This window comes from Electrona antarctica, assembly GCF_951216825.1.
Source record: "Electrona antarctica genome assembly, chromosome: 14".
Classification (NCBI taxonomy): domain Eukaryota; kingdom Metazoa; phylum Chordata; class Actinopteri; order Myctophiformes; family Myctophidae; genus Electrona; species Electrona antarctica.
This window is the reverse complement of record NC_136795.1, coordinates 15,371,924-15,385,349: the sequence shown is the minus strand read 5'-3', so window position 1 is coordinate 15,385,349 and position 13,426 is coordinate 15,371,924. Positions and strand designations below refer to the sequence as shown.

Below are 13,426 nucleotides of genomic sequence, written 5' to 3'. Positions count from 1 at the left end.
GAAAGCTGCAACACGGTAACTCTGTCATTTCTCAACCGTTTCGAAAGCGGGAAGGCAGACCCCCTGGGCGTGTTCCTGGGGGTCTGGATGTTCCGGGGATCCCCACGTGGTAACTCTGTAATTGCTCTACAGTTTCGGACGCGGGAAGGCACGCCACGCCAGAACCAGGCCCCCCCTGGGCGCGTTCCTGGGGGTCTGGATGTTCCGGGGACACCGCGGGGACCCCCACACGGTAACTGTCATTTCTCAAAGATTTGTATCAAAAAACAAAGTACAGTACAGTGCACAGTCCACTACAATACAGTACAGAGCACAGTAACTATAGGCTAACAACTAGAAATGCACTCTGTCGAGGTGCCAACGTGCGCCTTGCACACAAGTAGGCCATACTGCGCAAGCAGTGTGCGCAAGTACTGCTAATGTCTATTACAACAGCTGTTCTAAATCCTTTAGACCCGTTATTGACCTTATACCAACCTTGAAACGTACCTTAGTTACATCGCCATCAACAGCCAATAAGGGACCACCATTCTTACACGACCGACCGACGGACATATATACCTATACATACAGTTCACACGGGTGTGATTTGTCTTTGGGGGTGGGGGTCACAGATGACAGAGAAGTGTCTTTGGGGGTGGGGGGCACAGATAACAGAGACGTGACAATTTAAGGACTTTTAAGACCTTTTTAATACATACAAAAAGGAACAAAGACCTCAGACCTGAATCAAAAGCTGCGCCGCTTTTGATTCAGCCAATCTACAAGCTCACAACTTTGCGAGGCATTATGGAACCGTGTCAACAAAATGTAACGCCTCAATTCCTACAATTCCAAGTGCTTATCAGGGAGGGGGATCCCCAATTCAAATAAGATTAGTTTGGGGGGGGGGGGGGGGGGGGGGGTCCCCAGTTCAAATAAGATTAGTTTGGGGGGGGGGGGGGGGTCCCCAGTTCAAATATGATTCTTTTGGGTGGTCCCCGCCTGAAAAGGTGAAGAACCACTGATCTATGAAGACAGTGGTTTCCAAAATGTTAATGTCAAGAAGTAGCCCAACACAGAAACCTCTTATCTCCATATTCTAACTTTGTGGGGTTTTTTCGTAAATCAATGCTCACACTACAGCATCACACAAACGCATCAAAAGTAGCAGCTCCACAAGCTCAAAACGTGGCACAAAGCAATGAGTATCAAGCTTGTAGATCTGTTGCTTTTGCTACTTGAGTTTGAATATGGAAAAGTAACAGTTTTGGACATGAGGTTTCCATCCAACAGGGATTATCTGTGTCATTACTTGAATGATTCTTGTCTCTTCTAGCCAGAGAAATCATGCTAATCCTCATCTAGCCAGGCCCACTTTGAGAACCACTGATCTAATGCATGTCTGTCACATCTATGTATGACTCCATATTTGGGCAAGGATTCCGAACCCCATTGACTGCCATTATATAGAAGTATAAAATCACACCCGTGTGAAGTGAGGAGCACTCTTATCATCCTGACGTATTTGCTCAGACACTATGACGTAAAATTCTCCATTCATAGTCAATGGGAATTTAAGTTTGTGTATACAGAAACAGGTACTAAGCATTTAAAGTATGAGGTATAAAGTACAGCAGCCTTGTGTTCATACAACAGAATGATTGGATATTGGGTAAGACTGATGTTATGTATCTTTTAGGACCTTTCACTGCTTCGTCTCAACCATTACCCTATGGCTCTGGTCTCAGCTACCGCGGTGTATTTTTTGATATTCAGTTTCTCTCCAAATCTGAATGTTGCCACCACTGTTGGAGCAGCCATAAACTACACAAGTTCATCCCGATGTTCTGGGCATCTTTGTAAAGTTAGTGTTAGTAGAAAGCAGGTAAAAGAGTAAGGTTTGAGAAGACTAACATCAATCATATATGTTCGCTGCAACCATGAGACCCGTTTCTGAATTTGTCTAATGGACAAAGTTTGTAGACACACCAAAAGCTGGATATAGGAGGGGCTAGCGCCCCTCAAAAAACATTATGTGGAAAAATTATGAGTGGAGGGTCTTCTGTGGCCTACTCTGGCACTGTGTTCTTAATAGGAGTATAGTTCACCGCAAAAATACTTATTTTAGCCAATAATTTGATGACCGGCAGAGTGTATCCAGTAGGTGACTCAAAGAGTGTCACGAGTCTCCTACTGACCATCCACCCGGCCATCACATTATTGGCTCAGCAATGCGACAAAGACAAATAAGTCTCCATGAATTCAAGGCTTCATATGGCATGTGTAATTGGTAGAAAATAAGATTGTTTTGGGGTGAACTACTCCTTTAAGTCGTCATGGTTACCCAGTCCGTATAATACCAGATTGCTATGGTTAGCACTGTTGCTAATCAGAATCTTTAGACTCCAATCTGACTTTGAGGACCCCATATGTGGGCACGTATGGTACATAATTCCATATTTGGGCATGACTGACTCAGCGTGACCTCATGGTGACAAGGGCATCACCTGTTTATAAGTCATTGCGGTCCCAGCAATCTCTAACACTCATACAGCGAACAAACTCAACAGGTTGTTTTTGTCTTTGCCTTGAGACTCAGCTCAGGCAACATGAGGGCCAAGTGGAAGAAGAAGCGGCAGCGCAGGCTGAAGCGTAAGAGGAGAAAGATGAGGCAGAGGTCAAAGTAGACCTTTGGGGGCAGCGATGGAGCGGTGGCCTAAAGCTTGAGGAGAGCGTGCCTGGTGGATGAAAGGTTCCCAGTTCCACCACCCCCAGCACTGACCACCGCTCCCCCACACCGTTGACGTGCCTTTGAGCAAGGCACTGAACCCCCAATTGCTTCCAGAGTGGGGAGCTCACCATACCTACCCTGGTTAGATAAAGGTTAAAAAACAAAACAAAAAAAGGGATAAAAAGGAGAACAAAAAAAAAGAAGTCTCGTTCAACTGCAGTTGTGATCCTGTCTGAACATTCAATGATGAGACTTTACCAAGAGCTCTGAAGTAGGAATTGTCACCCTGGTCTGGAATGAAAGTCCTGGGTTTGAGAGTACACCATTTCCCCCTTACAATGCCACGCCTTCAGAGGATGTCTACCGATAATTCAGCTGCCCGCTCTCCTCCCTGTCTAGGTGCTGCCACACTATCTAAAGAGCCGTCCCGCGCACGTTCTCGGCTGCCTGCAGCTTCTTTTGCCGGGTTTTTAGACAGCTGGTTGATGGAAAAGAAGCTCCACCTCCGCGGAAGACTTGCGCGACGGCCAGATTCCCGGAAACACTCTCCTCCGCACAAGTCGTCCGCGGAGGTGGAGCTTAATTTCCATCCACCAGCTGTCTAAAAACTCGGAAAATAAGCTGCGCACAGCTTAAGACGTGCGCGGCTGTCGACCGTTTTGCGCTTAGGTGTGGAAACAGTGACTATTAGGCTGCTGAGCTCTGAGGAATAGCCTGGATGGAACATCTGTCCTTCCGGGGAAAGCTAGCTGCAGCATTGGACTGCATGGTATAACCCGCAAGCATGCAGCTGGACCACATACACTGCTCTATGACATCAGACAGCTGTCCAATACAGGATATTATGTAGGAGAGGATGGGTCCGAATAATCGATGAACTTTCTTTTTTTTTTCTTTTTTTTTACATAAGCTATACTGCCATCCAATGCAGATCCAGGCACCCCCTAGCTAAATTTATACTATAGGCCTACTATAAAAACTGGTCGAACATTGGCCAAATTGATAAATATACTGCAAGAAAGAAGCTGATCTACAAGCTCAACAATTGAGTGGCGCTATCCCCTCCTATGCCCAGCTTTGCGCGTTAGTGTGTACCCCATAGCGATGATTTGATTGAGCAATGTACAGTACGATTGTACGTATTGAGGATAAAAAGTGAGGACAGAAAATTGAGGACGCCACAAGTGATTAGTCGGATTGGACTTGAGGATAAAAAGTGAGGACAGAAAATTGAGGACGCCACAACTGATTAGTCAGATTGGATTTGAGGATAAAAAGTGAGGACAGAAAAGTGAACCGACTGGGCGGATCCAGGAACCCCCTAGCTAAACTTATACTATATACTAAAAACTATAAAAACTGGTCGAACATTGGCCAATTTGACAAACTAGACCGGAATAAACGTTTCGATCTTAGCAGATCTTTGTCAGGTCAGTACATTTTATGCCCATATATGGAGATTTCTGTATCGGTCTCTCTGTGTCCCTTTATTCCTATGGAGTTCTGTGTCAGGCATGACCAAATATAGAGTGTTGTGATGTCAGAACAGGCCAGCTCCATATATGGAGCCTGGGCAGGGGCCCTGTCCAGAGCCCAGCCAGAGAGGCCTTTTGTGGCTGTTCTGAATCCTGTGGGCCCGACCGACTCGACACCGGGCACTAGTGCAGTGTATAAAAACTGTGTTTTATTATAGTTCTGTTGAACCATGTTGTCAATGGTGAACATTAACATCATCAAGTGCTTTCCGACACACATGTGATGTGGGTTCGCTTCTACACATCACAGGTTTATAGCCAGTAGAAAATGGGTGAACTTTGTTGCATCAAAATTATCATCTCTCCTTATATAGCTGTATCACTATACTGTATATCCCTATAATGGAAGATTTTCTGTCCTAGACTACTGCGCATGTGCTATGGGAGATTATGTTTTAGCCCCTGCCTGTCTGTCTGTGCAGCCTACTGGGCCCGTTGAGCAAAAACTGGCACAAATCATGGATGCAGTGTCAAATTTGAATCACGCATTTAGGGGTCTCTCTAAACAACACAGACCCTTGAGTGATGTATGCTGTTCATACGTCACTGCAGCTGTGTTGTTATATCTGCCACAGGTCGCTCAGTGGACTCACTTTGTGCAAAGAAAAGTTAGGATGGCCCAGTATGATCTCACCCCGAAAATTGCCAATTTTTTGGACCGGCATCTTGTATTCCCCTTGCTGGAATTTCTTTCCAACAAAGAGATCTATAATAAACAGGAGCTGCTTCATGGAAAGCTGGACCTCGCCACTCACACCAACATGGTGGACTTCGCCACGGACGTGTACAAAGACCTCTCCATAAACTGCGGGGACACTCTACGGGAGAAGAGGACAGCCGTGGTGGCTCAACTGAGACAGCTCCAGTCGGAGACAGAACCCATTGTGAAGATGTTTGAGGACCCAGAGATGGTCCGGCAAGTCCAGTCTGCCAGAGACGGACGGACGCTCTTCAACTATCTGACGGAGAAACACGACTTTCGCCAGAAGTCCCTGGACACCCTGTATCGATATGCCAAGCTCCAGTACGAGTGTGGAAACTACTGTGGAGCAGCCGAATACCTCTACTTCTTCCGCGTCTTGGTCCCGGCCACGGATAGAAACGCCCTGAGCTCCCTGTGGGGCAAGCTGGCCTCCGAGATACTCACACAGAACTGGGATGCTGCCATGGAAGACCTCATCCGCCTGAGAGAGACCATCGACAACAACTCTGTTAGCTCCGCTCTGCAGTCTCTCCAGCAGAGGACGTGGCTCATTCACTGGTCACTGTTTGTCTTCTTCAACCACCCCAAAGGCAGAGACAACATCATTGATGTTTTCCTCTATCAGCCTCAATACCTCAACACCATTCAGACCATGTGCCCGCACGTCTTGCGCTACCTCACCGCGGCGGTCATCACAAACAAGGACGTCCGCAAGCGTTGGCAGGTTCTGAAAGATCTGGTCAAGGTTATACAGCAGGAGTCTTACACATACAGAGACCCAGTTACAGAGTTTGTGGAGTGCCTGTACGTGAACTTTGACTTTGACAGTGCCCAGAAGAAGCTAAGGGAGTGTGGGTCGCTTCTTGCGAACGACTTCTTCCTGGTTGCCTGCCGGGAGGACTTCATTGAGAATGCCCATCTCTTCATCTTTGAGACTTTCTGCAGGATACATCAGTGCATCAGCATCAGCATGCTGGCAGACAAGCTGAACATGACGCCCGAGGAGGCCGAGAGATGGATTGTGAACCTTATCCGGAACGCCAGGCTAGATGCCAAGATAGACTCTGAGCTGGGTCATGTGGTGATGGGGAACAACGCCGTTTCGCCCTACCAGCAGGTGATTGAGAAGACCAAGAGCCTCTTTTTCCGCATCCAAACGTTGGCCATGAACGTAGAGAAGAAGCAGTCCCACAGCAACAGGAACGAGACTCCAAACTGGACAGGTCAAGAAACTGCGTTTTATAGAATCGATTGAAGACAGATGTTTTTATCCGTCTCTTATCTATGCATCATCTCTGTCAGCTGGTGGAGAAATTAGTTACCCGATTTGTATTTGTGTGGTTTGGACTAATTAGTTTAGTTGCGTTATTTTTGTTGTATATTTTTTGCACGTTTGTATTTTGTATTGTTTCGCTTGGAAACACTTTGGAATGAATGTTTGAGTCGAGTTGCATGTTTTGGTAGTTACATTTTCCCTGTCCACCACTGACACCAGCTCTGACCTGGCTGCACCTGGGCGAAAACACACCGGGGAGAATGCGATGCACCCGAGTGTGGGAGTGGCGGGTGCATTTAAACACTTTTCTGTTTTCGCTCGACATTAAATATTTATACTTTGCAGAAAATAGCTTTGCAGAAAATAGCTTATAATATAGTATAGGGAGCACTGCAGCCTGTAGAGAAGGACGCAGCTATCTATCACAGGCCAGAGATCCCAGGCCAGGCGGACGGGGACAGAGACACCCGGACACCTCAGCCGCTGAAATGGGCCAGTACCGCATGACAGGCAGGTCATCTGGCGTAAGACCTCATAGAGCAGAGCATGAAGCAGCAGCATAGCAGAGCAGCAAGGCAAATGAGCTGTGAGCAGGGAGGTTTAAATAGCCCGCACCAATCAGATGGACTGAGCATGGGACTGATCAGCTGATCAGGAATTGGCCCTCCTTTGAGTGGTCTGGCTGGCTTCACATCATGATTTGTTCATGGTGTTTATATGCATATTCATTTGTCTACCGCCATTTACGTAGATGCCTCTGTACCAGGCTTTTTTTAATCAATTAAACATGTTTATATACTTAGTGGTTTAGGCCTAACGCAATATTGGGTTGTTAAATATTTTATTGTAAATTCAGATTTAAATTCAGACTTTCCAATTTAAAATCAGACCAGTCTGAACTGAGTGGTGCTGTTGAGGTGTCGGACTAGTGGGTGTCTGACTGTAGTGGGTGTCTGACTATAGTGGGTGTCTGACTATAGTGCAAACAGTGCAACACTCTCTCTCCCTGTTTCTAGCTCAACAGTGCCACTTTAGCACCTGTTGGTACCCTAAACATACGGACATAGGGACGGACGGACATTGCTGTTCCTTGGAGTGGCTGCACCACTCAAAGATCACACCCGTGTGAAGGCGAATCATACATCATCCATTCATTGTCAATGGGAATTTAATCTTTGTGTAGGACAGAAATAGCTGATTTGCTCATCTACATACGACATAAATTCTCCATTCATTGTCAATGGGAATGTAATGTTTGTGTAAGACAAAAATCTACACTATAGCTGAATATAGGAGGGGCTAGTGCCACTCAAACAATGCCTACAATGGAAACTAGGAAGCTATAGGCCTATGTGGATCCACTATATCTCAGAATATTAATGACATATCTCTATGACTCCAAAACTTGGGCATTTTTGGGCAAGGTTTCAGAATGTGACCACAGCCTCCATCGACTTCTGTTATAAAACAAAATAATTACTCGGTCACGTCCAGAAGTTTGCAAGACTTTACTGCTGACATTCAAGCCAAACATGACTTCTATCATTTCATTAGGTCACATTTACTATGAAATCCTGCGTCCCGTGTCTGTCACACCACCATATATGGTTGCCAATCATCATGCCTTGTGACATCATGGACACCCTTAGATCTCCATATATGGATCTGACCTCGTGACAACACGTGATGTCATGGAGACCCTTAACGCCTCCATATATGGTCACGCCTCATGACATCACGGCTCGTGGCATGTCACGCCACCATATATGGCCATCTCCATAATATATGAAGATCACGACACTTACCTCATCTAACCCTGGATAACCATACATGGAGAAGACTGGATCATCACTTAGATCTGCATATGTAGTCGGCCAGCAACTCTTGTTGATCTGACCTCATCAAACTCTGTACACTCAAGACATGCTCCAGTACAGAATTCATTCCATATGTTGATCTGACCACCCATGCGCTAGCGCTCGCCCTGAGCGCAGCAGTCTGCCGTCTGCCGCCACTCAGGCGGATGCGTGCACACATCGTGCACGCATCCGCCTGGGTGACAGCATGCAAATCGCGCATTTCCTGTGTGTTGGTCATACCCCAGGTGAGAGAGCACGTGACATCATGTGACATCATGAGCGATGGAGCACGTGACATCATCAGGGATGGAGATCCCTGATGATGTCACGCAACTCCAAATCTGACCTCAAACCTCAAACCCTTAGATCTCCATATATGGAGCTGACCTGTTCTGACATTCCATATGTTGATCCTTCCCCATCCATCCTTCCTCTTCGATGTCTCCCTTTTGACTGATACCTGTCCATTTAAACTCTAGACTAGAGTTATGAAAGTTAAGATCTTACCCCCAATGCCAAAGTGCCAGCGCTCAGCCAGCAGTCTGCTGTCACCCATTCTGATATGTTAATCTGACCCCCCATTCCAAAGTGCCAGCGCTGGCCCAGCAGTCTGCTGTCACCCAAGCGGATGCGTGCACGCGACCTCGCCCTTTAGGCGTCTTACTGGTATCCTCTATATTAAAATATCCTTGTGGGTGGACGGTGGACGTCACAAATGTCACATGTCTATATATGGAGAACTTAACCACTTAAACCCTATATGGTTGACCGGAGTCCCTCAGGGCTCTATGCTAGTGTATTTCTGTTTTCGCTCTACATTAAATATCTTCTCTCGACATAGCCGATCGACAAGCTCACAAAGCATCGCAAGTGCGAAGGGTTGTGAGCTTGCAGATCAGACTATGGATGCTGGAGTTGAGGTGGTTAAATAATACTTGAAGGCTGCATAGCAGGCTGAAAATGTAGTATCGAATATAAAATGAATATGAAATTCTAAAAACACACAAAGCGTACTCGGCAGGGTGCACACGAAATCAATACTATGAACAAATAGACTAAAACAAGCATAAATACCAATTAGTAGTAATACTATTCTGTACCAAAATGTGCACTATTTGCTACACAGGTGGTATTAAGTAGTTCAAACTAAATCCAGAATTGCTGCTAGCTAACCCTGTGGTGCAGGAAACAAAGTACAAACACAAAGGCAAAGACAGTATGAACAGAGCAGTAAAATTATACATATTAAAATCACATACATACTCAGATAAATATTTTCTTTCTCATCAGTCTTCTCTCTTTTGGACTTTCTCTTATTGTCTCCAGACTCCACCAGACATAAGGCAGCTCTGAAGACCCACAGGCAGGCCAGAAACACCAAGCAGCCAGTCTGGTAGACTGACTGCAAGGCCTTTAAATAGTCACACTGATTGATAATGAGGAAGTGACAGTGCAAGCATCCTACAGTGGCCCCTGAGGCTCAACTCTGACTAGCTACAAAAAAACATTTTTGTTTTCACACGGGCCTGTTATAGTGCCACCAGGAGGCTGATTTTTGCTAAATACATTTTTTAGCAGTACTCTTACTCTTACTGTTACTCTTTACTGTTTGCATCTGCAGCCTAGAATATTCCAGCAGGTTTGTTTCAGCACGACTGAACACATACAGTACGTCAACGTCACGGCACAATGTTGTGAAGACAAGTTTATTACAGTAGGCCTATAGAAATACCGCACTGCTCACACAAGCCCTCTTCATATAATTCATAATTCAATCTTTAAAAAAAAAAATCATTTCAATACTGAACAAAAATGCTTAATAATCTAGGGGAGTAAGAGTCAATAAACCAGTCTCTGGAGTTAAAGCAGTGCTTTGGGGATTCATTCCAAAACTTTACAGGAAGCACAGACATTCGTTTAAAACATACATGATATACAAAGCTACATAATTCGATCAGCCTTTAAAGACATCTATAGAAATGTGTAAAAATCTCAGAAAGCATTTTGTTTGTTTTTGTTTTGCCAGTAGCAATTGAACATGGCAGAAACACAAAAGGAATAGCAATAATATACAAAGATCACCATGGCAACACTTTAGCCAGATTTATACTTGGTCGCACGACGGAGCATAAATTAGGCCTCATGGTACGGATGGTATGGATTACTTAAATATTTCACATTTAGTCAAAGGTCTGGCTTAGCGAAATGCACCAGATGAAGTATAGAAATAAAAGCCATTGGCTTTATTCTATAGAAATAAGGCATTGGCTTTATTGCGTATAATCGTTTTGATGTTAGTGTGACAATGTACTGCGTGTAATTGTACATAAACATTATTTCATTATCAATAAAGTTAAAGTATCCAGATGAAACACGGACGAGAAGCGGTTGGCATTCTGGTGTCGGATCAGAGTTTCGGGTCGAATCTCATTCACAGCATTCGATTCAGGAAATTGACTGGAAATTGACTTCCTGAATGGGGAAAATCTCAGTAAAGATTTTGCTAATTCAATCGCTGAAGATACTGCAGAGAATGAATGACCCTGCGTTATTACCACTTTAACCCTGGCAGAGAATGAATGACCCTGCGTTATTACCACTTTAACCCTGGCATCCCTCAAGAAAATGACACAATGTTCCAAAGGAGTGGCAATAGCACATCTACAAGCTCACGCGCTTGGTGCGATGCGTTGTGAGCTTGTAGATCGCCACTATTTCCCACTATTCGTTGTATGACCACACGTATGTAGGCCTTAAGTGGTTTACGGAGTGTGCGATTTCAAAGTGAAGACCACACATTCGGTCGCAGAAACAGAAACAGGAGGAACTTGGGACAGATGAACAGTGATTGTCAGGCGGGTTTACATGGTTGGTCCCATATTGTCATTCTAATAAAAGACACTCATCGTTGCCGTTGAGCAGAAACCTTGAACTGTATCTCCATATTTAAACTTTTCTGTTTTTAAGACCTGAGGCCGATTCTACACATGCCTTCAAATATTATTAGAAAATTTTCAAAGATAGCAGATGAAACATTTTGAAAGTGAATGTGAAAGTGGTTAAAGGCATACCTTAAATCATTGGTATTTATTTTCCTGTGCCTGAGTCAATAATCCAATATTTGACTAATTGAAGTACATAGGAGACTTAACAAGAGTAAAACCATACTTAAAACATTCTCTCTGAACCATTAGTAGACACATCTTGCCAGTCTAACCACAGATCCGACACAGGGGTAAGGGGTTGACACTATGGCAGGTAAATAAAATGTTGGGGCATGTGGAGTTTGCTTTCGAGTTGCCTGCAAGTGCACATTTGAGTGAGATATATAGCTAGCTATAAACACAACACGAGATCACAACACTGATATCGGTATTCGGTATCGGGATCGGGACATACACCGCATATATTGAATTATTGCCTCAGGAATTCGACAACAACAAAGAAATCTTTTGTGTTAAATATGTCTGTGGGTTTTATACATATTGAACCAATGACAAGTTTTACGAGAGCTTTACAGTTTTGCAAGGTTTCCACGCGACAGCGACATCAAGTCCGTATGGGGGTTTCACAAAGTGTACAGTGTACGGCATTGACTGACAGGGTCCATTAAGCACTGATTCAAGCACGTACACACGCATGCACGCGCACATGCGTGCACACACACCCACACGCAAACACACACACACACGCACACACAAACACACACACACACACACACACACACACACACACACACACACACACACACACACACACACACACACACACACACACACACACACACACACACACACACACACACTTTTAATCTGTTCTATTTCTCTTTCCAACATTGGCATTATGCGTCGTTCATTGTTAGTAGTACATCATTTATAACTGGAAGTTAATAACAACAATAATAATAATAATAATAATAATCTGAGTGTACACTATATTTTACAGATATCCCTCTCTCTCCTAACTGCTGGTTTATATTTCTCAAAACTTCTCACATCTATGTGAGCATGTTTACAACAGAGATGTGACTGTGTGTGTGTCTTGAGTATGTCTTGGTGTGTGTGTCTGTGTGTGTGTGTGTGTGTGTGTGTGTGTGTGTGTGTGTGTGTGTGTGTGTGTTCTCTATAGGTTGCTGAACAGTTCATTCTTCTTGGTCCAGTCCATGGGCGGGGCTCTCTTGTTGGAGCGTTTCTGATGAGCGCGCTCCTTCACCTGCTGCAGCGTCAGGTTGAGGGCCGGGATGGCATCGCCGGGCATCTGCTCCGACTCCTTAGTGAAGGAAGGAAGGAAGGAAGGAAGAGAGGAAGGAAGGAAGGAACAAAGCTTAATTCATGACCGTGTTATCTGTACTCGGCAGAGATGGCTCAAAAGTGACAATAAAGCTGATTGTGACAGTATGTGCATGTTACCTCAGGTGTGTTGTTAATTGGCGGGGTTGTCAGAGAGGTGTTGGACGAGGCGTTCGATGGAGACGGACTGACTGACAGCTTCGAGTCCCCTTCTGCCTCTTTGGCCACGCGACCGTTCACCTGGGACAGGGAATCAATCAATCAATCAATCAATCAAAATTTCTAGAACAGTGCCCGTTGGTGGGTGATCACTCAGGTGTGATCAATTGGCTAATAAAGGGCGAAGTCGCGCATCATTGTGAGTCAGAACATCATTGTGATTTGTGATTTCAGAACAGGCCAGCTCCATATATGGAGATGTAGGGGTGATCTGGATTTGGGCCCTGTCCGGAGCCTGGGCAGAGGCTTTTGTGCTGGTTCTGGACAACTGGCGATCGGACGGACTCGACACCGGCACAGAGACTTAGTGCATTTATAGATAGAAGATGAATATATACTATCAATAAAGGAAGAAAAGCCCCCCCCCCCCCTTCTTCTTCGGCAAAACCTTTCCCCAAAATACGGATGCTGGGCTTTAAAGTGGCTAAAATCGATAACTCAATATGTTTCCATTACATTTCTGCTGCTTGCGTGATTTGGGGTCAGACACAAAAAATGTTTTTAGAAAAAAAATGTACGTGTAATGGTTATTGTGAAAAATATAGTGAAAGATTAAAATAAGTATATAAGTATATATATAAGTATATTTCTAGAGAGCATCAGTATATTTAGTGGTCTTTGAATGGCACTAATGGAATCAGAAGGGCTTCTGAGGCTGTGCGTAATTTATGTGCAGTACTATAGTCCACCACCTGGAGGCAGCCTTTCCTTATGAAGTTTATTCACTAACATACAGTGGCTTCACCAGTAGATACCAAAAGTGTTTTGGGGTAGAGTAATTGGTCTGTAACTCTGAGAGTGTACCTCAGAGTTGCGAGAGTCCTTGAACCAC

At 44.7% G+C, this 13,426-nt stretch overlaps 3 protein-coding genes across 6 annotated transcripts in view; 1 reads left to right on the top strand and 2 right to left on the bottom strand.

Moving 5' to 3' along the window:
* Positions 1 to 9,481, bottom strand: part of atp2a1 (ATPase sarcoplasmic/endoplasmic reticulum Ca2+ transporting 1) — a 54,084-nt gene extending 44,603 nt beyond the window's left edge. For 2 of the 3 annotated variants that reach the window (XM_079521255.1, XM_079521254.1), the window contains exon 1: positions 9,350 to 9,481. The gene's annotated coding sequence lies outside the window, so the exon portion shown is untranslated. Of the gene's footprint in view, positions 1 to 9,345 lie in introns of all 3 variants that reach the window. The other variant, XM_079521256.1, reaches the window with a different exon arrangement.
* Positions 4,863 to 6,206, top strand: LOC306937016 (eukaryotic translation initiation factor 3 subunit E-like; the record flags this gene model as incomplete). Its single annotated transcript, XM_079520693.1, has 1 exon — positions 4,863 to 6,206. The coding sequence occupies one exon, from the start codon at positions 4,863 to 4,865 to the stop codon at positions 6,204 to 6,206; it is 1,344 nt and encodes a 447-aa protein (XP_079376819.1).
* A 295-nt stretch (positions 9,482 to 9,776) lies between the features above and the next one.
* nherf1b (NHERF family PDZ scaffold protein 1b) overlaps positions 9,777 to 13,426 on the bottom strand; it is a 57,767-nt gene continuing 54,117 nt past the window's right edge. The window contains exons 6-7 of one of the 2 annotated variants that reach the window (XM_079521324.1): positions 12,496 to 12,615; positions 9,777 to 12,352 (exon numbers count right to left, since the gene is read on the bottom strand). In XM_079521324.1, coding sequence (XP_079377450.1) covers positions 12,209 to 12,352; positions 12,496 to 12,615 — 264 coding nt within the window. In that variant the 3' untranslated portion in view covers positions 9,777 to 12,208. Of the gene's footprint in view, positions 12,356 to 12,495; positions 12,616 to 13,426 lie in introns of both variants that reach the window. The other variant, XM_079521323.1, reaches the window with a different exon arrangement.